The sequence below is a fragment of the Phaethon aethereus genome (assembly GCF_964289735.1).
Source record: "Phaethon aethereus genome assembly, chromosome: 1".
In the NCBI taxonomy this organism is placed as follows: domain Eukaryota; kingdom Metazoa; phylum Chordata; class Aves; order Phaethontiformes; family Phaethontidae; genus Phaethon; species Phaethon aethereus.
In genome coordinates, this window is record NC_138575.1 from 106,409 (window position 1) to 114,857 (window position 8,449).

The 8,449-nt window shown below is 49.9% G+C and overlaps 1 protein-coding gene across 1 annotated transcript; it reads right to left on the reverse strand.

The window, feature by feature from the left end:
* Positions 1 to 2,683: 2,683 nt before the first annotated feature.
* LOC309416672 (olfactory receptor 1F1-like) lies at positions 2,684 to 3,787 on the reverse strand (the record flags this gene model as incomplete). Its single annotated transcript, XM_082014023.1, has 1 exon — positions 2,684 to 3,787. The coding sequence occupies one exon, from the start codon at positions 3,785 to 3,787 to the stop codon at positions 2,684 to 2,686; it is 1,104 nt and encodes a 367-aa protein (XP_081870149.1).
* Between the last annotated feature and the right edge of the window lie 4,662 nt (positions 3,788 to 8,449).

Genomic DNA, 8,449 nt, shown 5'->3' on the forward strand with positions numbered 1-8,449 from the left:
ACCTCCATTTTTCCTGTTAACTGCTCTGATAGTATAAATAAGCATACACATGCAGGTGGGGCGGGGAGAACAGTCCCGCAGCTCGACTCTAGCCTAAGGGCTCCGGTGTGCTTTGCAGTCACTGCTAAAGGTGGGTTCCCCCATGCAGTATTTGGCTCAGCCTGTTCTCTCTGTTGGGTGGTTTGAGTCCCTGTGCTGAAGTCAGGTCTCCCAATGTGGCAGTAAAATAGGCGACGCCTCATAGGCCTCTGCAGGACTCGCTAGTTAAGAAATGCTTGCAGGTAATGGTCTTACCAGTCTAATTAACAAAGGAGTGAATTATTTGTTAAAGGGTGTGCTGGTTAAAGCCTCTTTATGTGAAGAATGCCGTTGTTATTTACAATATCCTGCTATCTGACACAGTTTGGTGAAGAATATGTTGCATAACCTAAAGGTATATGAACTCTGTAACTTCTCCATTTGGGCAGAATTCATATCAGCAATGTCTGTCACTCTGCTGCACTGTGCTCTCCCTCATAGCTGTAGTAATAAACTGCTGGTGTTCTGGCCAGACTAAAATCGTATCCTGGTTATTCTGCAACAGCATATGTCCTCTGTGTCTGTAGTAGGCTCGGTTCCTTGCACAATGAAAAGGGCCCCTGATTCTAGCCCTCCATCACAAATGTGGGGAAAAGGCTGGGCAGGTGGGAAGCAGGACAAGAATATTTTTTTTATTTTTAATGTTTAAAACAGTTTTCAGTAATAATCCAATGCAAACTGAAGCCCTCCCTTGAACCACTATATTCCAGCCTAGATGCTCAACATGCCACCATAGAGTTGGTTGTTGTTCCTTTGTGGTATGCAGGTGCCATCACAAGAGGACTAAATGAGGGACACACTGAGTAGCACAGCATGTGAGAAGCTGCAGGCGCACACCCCACTGCAGTTGCCAGCTGCCAGCAGCAAGGGTGCAGATGGTCCGTCCCACTGTGACACCTTTAGAATTCAAGTGCACTCACTCACAGGTTGGTTCTGGAGCATCCTGCACTTGAACAACCTTCCAGGTAGTACAGCATCCCCACTCACTGTTTGATACTGAGAAAAAATCACAATCTGTGTCTGTCAGTCATGGGAAAGACACATTGTGTTTCAGGTTAGAATTGTAAATTTTAATGTAAATTTTCTGGAGGTTTTTGGTTTGGGTTTTTGGTTGGTTTGGATTGGTGGTTTTTTGTTTGTTTTTTTCTTAAATAACTTTCCCAATGTTTTTCCTTCATGCAGTTCACCGTTTATTTCCTGATGTTCCTTTTCAGGGGACTTTGCAGAGTGGGCCTCATTGTGGCAGACTCTTTTGTGTCCTAGTGAGACTTTGAACTAGCAGTGTTTCAATAATTTTTTACAATCAAGAAAGGTGTATAGAGCTGGCTGAGAAGCTTGCAAGCTCTTTGGGTAGGTGCAACAGGCCATCCCAGCACATTGGGTTACAGAAACATTTCTTTCCCTGAAGAATAAAAATCAGTGTATATGTTGTGCGCTACGAAGAACTGGCAAGCTGCTCCCGACAAGCTGTATGCCTCGTAGGCCCATTTTTTGACTCTCCAGTAGGTTTCATTGGGAACAGACTGGATTTTGCTGGGTATCCCCTGGTAACTGAGCTATGGATGAGCATGTTTTGCTCCCTTCCAGTTAACACACCCCGCTGTGGCACAGCTGCAGAAGCACTGCTGTGGCTGCAGGCCTGCACCTGCATGTGCAGCCTGTGCCATCTTCCCTCCCCATGCAGACCCTTGCACTGGTGGCTGGCTGTTCCTGGCTTCTGCCATGGCGTTGGACAGGGCTGGCCCTTGTGTAGCTGCCTGCAGATTTGGCTGGCAGTGGGATTGCCCCAACACCCATGCCATCATTTGAGCTTGGACACACTGCAGAACCCCTGCAAGAAAAGGTTAAGCTGAGGCAGTGGCAGCTGGGCAACGCTGACTGCCCCATGTCACCAGCCAGCCCTCAGCCACTGTCATCCACAGCCACACCACTCACAACAACTGTATTTTGATTTTTTTTATGGCTATAAAGCAAAGCAAGCATTTCTGGTGAGGATTTAAGCAATGCTAGCTCACAGCTCGGTGCTGATAACTTGCTGTTTGACCAAAGCACTGAGAATAATGGATGGCCTGTTTAAACTGCTGGATGCTGTGCTAGTCTACAAAATGCTACAGAGCTTTCACAGCAGCCTGGAGAAACCCAGCAGACATCAGTCTCGGTGGAAGGAGGATGGTGTGACAGCCCCTTTGCAGGGGTCGGATTTTGCAACCCAAGACACTGCCCCGTGTCCTGTGCAGGCCCTGGCTCAGCACCTTGGGCAGCCCCAAGGCAGACCTCACCGCCCTGCTCAGGGCCAGCAACGGTACCAATGTCTGGTACCACAGGAAATAGCCTTTTACAGCATTTCCTGGTGTAGCTGCAACAGGTCCCATGCTGAGCTCAGCACATGACACTTGCAAAACAAAGACATAATCCTGGAACTGTAGCCTTGTTCCCAACTTGATTTTGCGATTCTGCCATCAATGAGGGTCAGACAAGTGACAGCAGTGTGCCACCAGGAGCCTGTGTGGGAGCCCTGAGCCCACGGCTGCCATCAAAGATTTCCCACAGATGGGCAATGCTGCACCGGTGCCACACCAGCGCTCTGTTGCAGCCCTGGTATTGTTCATGCATTGCTGCCTGGAGAGCGCAGTGTGCCCCATCCCCGCACAGCCTTCCGGAGGGCCCCCCGCACCTCCTGGTTGCGGAGGCTGTAGATGAGGGGGTTCAGCATGGGGGTGACGATGCAGTACAGTGTGGAGACCAGTGTGTCGGCTGCCGGGGAGTAGCCGGAGCTGGGCCGGTTGTAGTTCACGTTGGCTGTCACAAAGTACAGGGTGACCACGAGCAGATGAGCAGAGCACGTGGAGAAGGCCTTGCGCTGGCCAGTGGCCAGGGGCATCCTGAGGATGGTGGCCAGGATGTGGAGGTAGGAGACAACGACAAGCAGGAAGGGGCTGAGGCCCACAAAGACACTGGCAGCATGGAGTGCCACTTCACTGGGGCGGGTGTTGCTGCACGCAGCCGTCAGCAGTGGGGGGACATCACAGAAGATGTGCTGGAGCCGGGCAGCCCCACAGAAGGAGAGCCTGGAGGCCAAGAAGGTGTGCACGGTTGAGTCCAGCATCCCCCAGAGCCAGCAGCCAGCAGCTGCTGCCACACAGACACCCCGGCTCATGGCATGGGCGTAGTGCAGGGGCTGGCATATGGCTGCATAGCGGTCATAGGCCATGACAGCCAGGAGTGCACACTCAGTCCCTGCGCACCCCATCAGGAAGAACATCTGTGCCAGGCACCCACGATAGGAGATGGTTGCCTGTGGGTGCAGGGCATTTGCCAGGATCTTGGGCACTGTCACTGATGAGTAGCAAATGTCCAAGCAGGACAGGTGACTGAGGAAGAAGTACATGGGACTGTGGAGATGGGGATCCAGGGACGCGAGGGTGAGTATTGCAGAGTTCCCCAGCAGCGTGACCAGGTAAATGGCCAGGAAAAGAACAAAGAGGAAGGGCTGGCCACGGGAAAAGCCCTGGAGCATGAACTCCATCACGTGAGTCTGGTTCTCACCTGCCATGGGGCCAGCTGTGTTGGTCTGTGGGCAGAAACGAGTACTGTGAGGAGGAGGTGGTAATTGTGAGCCAGGGGACTGGAGCACAACCACCCACGAGGCAAGGGTTTCACTGGTAGGATGGCTTTGCTCCTGTATCCCTAGTGGTTGAAAGCTTCCCATGTTGGGATTTCAGAGACATTAGGATTTTAGAGTCCAGAGAGCCATTCAGTGTTGGATACCTGACTGCAAGAGAATCACACAGAAGAAACCAAGAACGGTGTGCATCTAGATTAACCCATACCTCCTGGGTTCTCCTGCCAGCCCAACCCCTTGTCTTGATGAATACACCAAGCATGCTTCTCTTTTCCTCCTGGTTGCTTCCCTGCCCCCTGGACATGGTCGCATCATTCCTTAGGTGCCACAGCCACTAAGATTGCTCTTCCCTAGCTGCTGGGTTGGGGATGTGTCATCACCCTGCAGCAGTTAAAAGATTTTTTTTTTTTCTTTATCCTGTCTCTTACTCTGCCATTTTTGGGGCATTTTGCTCTGCAATAGCCAGCACTTAAAAAAGCACGAGTTCCAACTGAGGGTGACTCACCATGTGGTGTTTGTCGAGCCACAGGTGAATTTAAGCCATCAGGGATCTCCACTGGCCTGGGGCCTCCTGTCTTTTCTTCCATTATCCTATTTCAATTTTCTCCCCAACACAACGGTTTTGCTTACTGGCATGTGAAGCTGTGATGTCCATGTCCACATGATGGACCGAGGCATGGGGAAGCAGATCTTGCTCATAAATCTCAGCCAAGGGCTATTAAAGGTGGTGCTTGCTGGCCAGGGCTGCTGCTGCCCATCATGCCAGTGCCATGAAGCCCAGCAGATGTAGACCAAGTGCTTTGGTGTGAGTATATGGCCTGGAGTGGCAGCATCTGTGAGACTGCTGAAGAAATGGGGCTGAGAGAGAGAGTAAAAACTACCCATAGTCACCTTGCCTTGGGGTGCAGATGTGTCCTAGCCAGCACTTGGCAGGGGCACACACTGCACTCAGCCAGTCTGAAACCAGGGGCTGCTCTCGGCTGGGTGATGAAAAGCATCCACAGAGGCTTAAGCTCACATATATGATGATAAGGGGACAAACAGGGTTGGAAAGCACCAGGGCAGACTGTGGCTGCATGACAATACAGGGCACCTTGAGGAACCACGAGTGGTCTTGGGGCTCTGCATAATAAAATCCTGTTTTCCTTATGCAGCTTTTTCTTTGGGTCCATTTGATTACCTCAGTAGCTGTTAGCATTCTAAACTATTCCTGGATCAGAGAATAAGGTAACTGGCCAGTGTACTGGCCATCGCTGAGCAAGTGTTTGCCAGGAGGTGCAGTGGGACCAGTGCTGGTGTCTGGGCGGGTTCTCACTGACAGCGCTGGGATGTGGCTGGCGTGCAAGGGAGGATAGCACATCACGGAACTCAAGGATTTAGTTCCCTGCTGTTCTGTCTTGGAAATTGTACACTTCAAAACAAGGCCTGCCTGCCTCAGTACAGCAGAGCTGTAAGCAGCTTTTCCTTACAGGTAACTCTGACAAACCTCCTGTGGTCAGGATTCAAGAGGACTCCCAGACAAGCTATCAATTCATGTCACTCTCCATTTACTAAACATTAAAGATGTCACCTGATGGCTATGCAGGTGCCCATTCCCATTATATAAGACCAAAGTGAATATGGAAAAAAAAAAAAAGCAAGCATTCTCTCCCTCTTTATAGACATGTTTTAGCAATTGAGGTCAATTGTCATGTCTCATCATGAGATTAAGCAACACAATTAAATTTCAGGTTGGTACCCTTACTTTACACACATTAATCTGTTTTTAATTTCTCTGTCCGAAGCATGTATCTAGATATCAGTCATGGTCTTAAAACATTGAGCAATGGAGAATTCACTGCTTCTGTTGGGAGTTTTTTTTTCTTATAGCTACTTACTGCAAGAAACTATCAAAGCACTGTTAAAAATCGTGTGCTTTTTTTCCTGTTGGAATTGCTCAGATGTCAGCTCTGTCTCACTTACTATTTTCAGGTCTTTCTCTTCCAGATTAAGGACCCTCAATTCTAATAGTATTTTCTCCTTGCTTCTACTTGCACACTGTGATCAGCGTGAGTGTTTGCTAAGTAGAAGAGGAGCTACATTCTGATTAATTTCTCTTTTACTATCCACTTTTTCAACTTAAAAAAAAAAATTAATATTGAGAGGAAAACTTCCAGTCAAAAGATTAATTCTTCTTTGCCTAGCATAATGACATCCAAACTTGTTACTCTGTCTTGTATGTGGGTGCCACAAGGTTGAGAAACCACTGCCTGGCCAAGCTCTCCAGCAGTTTCCCAGATCAACATATTCTTCAATATGGGGGTTTTTAATTACTAATTTTGCATACATTTGACAGGTACATAAGGACTATATCATCCAATATTCTGGAAATCTCAGATCATCGCTCTTTCTCCATCCAAAAGAATCCATCTCTTCAGCCAAAGCTGTGTGCATTTTGATGCAAAAATAGCCCAACTTGTTTGGCCCAGCGTTGCAGCCAGGAGCAGGTGCCCGAGAGGGGTGAAAGCTTGGAGACACCGCAACAGTGTTCCCTAGGAATCATCTCCTTCCTCCAGCTGTCCCTGTCTGCAAAGCTGTATAATGTGCACGTTGATCTGTATAAATTCAAAATTATGTATGTGTGAACTTTCACAGCGCTAAGGCAGTTGGTGATTTTGTTAGGGCACAAGTGCCTCCATGGTGTAGGTGTGAGAGGGGAAAGCTCTGTCCAGGACCTTGTTGGATGCTTTTACTACTGACCTGTTAGCCAGAGGCAAGAGTCTGCTGACAAGTTATAGTGAAGCTGGCACCAGTGAAGATGGGGACCTGCCTGTTACACAGGAGGAATAGGGGACCTCAGGAACCAGAGTGATAAAAATAAGAATACATTTAATAGTAGGAGGTTAAGCATGTAAGGGTTAGTCCTCTGTTTATGCTCCAAAGTGGAGCTCAAAACTTGGAAATAAGAGCAGGTGAGAAATGTGTGAGCCCATCGCATGCTACCAGCGAGCCCCTGATTTGATGTAGGTACACAGCGATGACACATAAGTCACTGTATTTGCAGCAGGGAATTGTTAGTTCCACTGCAGAAGGGACAGTGAGTTCAGGAGAACTGCAGATGATGCTGACAAATTCAGGATGGATTAGGCATGAAGCTACAGGGCTACAGTACAGCTGTAGGAGTCATGCAGAGGAATGACCCTAATTTTTCACCATGGTCTGGAGCGATGTAGCAGTCAGTGGACACAGCCACATGACAAGAAATGCCAGATTTAAACTCTTTGTCCTTGGATCTCCTGTATACAACCATATAGGAAGACATGGCAAGAAAATAACCCTTTCTCCATTGGACTGCACAGGAATGAGCCTTGAAAGAGTCTCCACCTTGCCTCAGCCCCTTTCCTCTCTCTCTCACTTGCACTGAAGTTGATTTCTCATGGTAACTAATGACTTACCAAGTATTTCCCAATGCAGCTATACCTTTGCCCCCTGCTGACCAGTCCAGAAAGACCGGATGGGGGCAGAGAGGGAGCACTGATGCCATCAGTGCTAGGGAGGCAGCTGGTTTCTATCATTCCCCCTGAGAGAAGGAAGTTACTCCTGACCGGTGCAATGGTGATGCATGAGTCTGAGACCCAGCTCAGCCCCTGAAACAGGATGCCTTATGTGCAACTGGGCGCTTCTGCATAGCTCCAGCATTTTGGGGTGCATTATGTCATCCTTCCTCCTATAGGAGGCCAGATGGGCTCCGTGCCCACCCAGAGAAGCCAGCTGCTGCTGCAGGAGGATGTGGCTTTCCTCATCAAGACACGACATCCCATTTGCGCTCAGGTGAGCGGACCAGATAGCCTGGAGCATGTAGCTATGGGAGGTAAGGTCCTGAGCCTTCGATATGGTCCAGTCCCAGTTTGAGGGGATGGCTAGACTGAGGGAGCCAGCAATAACACAAGGTTAATTTCTCCTGAAAAGGACTGAGGCATCACCAGCAGCCACAGCCCGCTTGCATGCCCAGACCACCCAGGAGCCCTGGATGCCAGTAATGGGTTTGTCCCCAGGTAATGTGCCGATAGGGACCCTGTGAGGGTCCCATCATGAGTGAGGCCCTGACCCACCATGGGCAGCGGTCCTGCCCTACCTTACCTCCATGTCCAAGAGCAAACAGTGGATGGCATCCAGTGCTTGGTAAAAGGGGAAAAGCTAGCAATGTCCCCAGGTGCTGTCCAGTTTGTCTTACCTGCATGAGGAAAAGCCTGTGTGTCCTTAAGGCTTGCGAGCGGAGGAGAGGCTTTTAACCCTGCAAGGGCCCTGGGGGAGAGGCTTTCAGAGGTAGCTCTTGTTCAGTGGCGGGAACAAGGAGCAGAGGAGCATTCCCCCAGTCAGCCTGCACAAGTGGGATCTGAGCCCACAGGACAAAGCCCTCCTGGCACAGGACCCACCTTGATCTCCTGTTCTGCCCCAGGCTGTGCCAAGTGCAGACCAACCAGAGCTCTCTAGCCCTGGACTCCTGCTCCAGCCCTGTGGCAGCTCTTGGGGTGCCTGGGCTGCAACACAAGTGACCATGCCAGGCACCCTGGACCATAGGAGGGTGGCTGGCTGGAGAGGCTGAGACCTGCAGTCCCTGTGCCCCAAGTCCTTCTTTATGACCCTGTTTTATCTGTTGCAGCACTATGAGGTGCCTACACTGGCCAATGCCAGCAGAGAGGCAGCAATGAGGAGGGCTGGCCATTGGCCACACTCGCAGCAACAGACCTGTGGGCAACACAGCTGTAA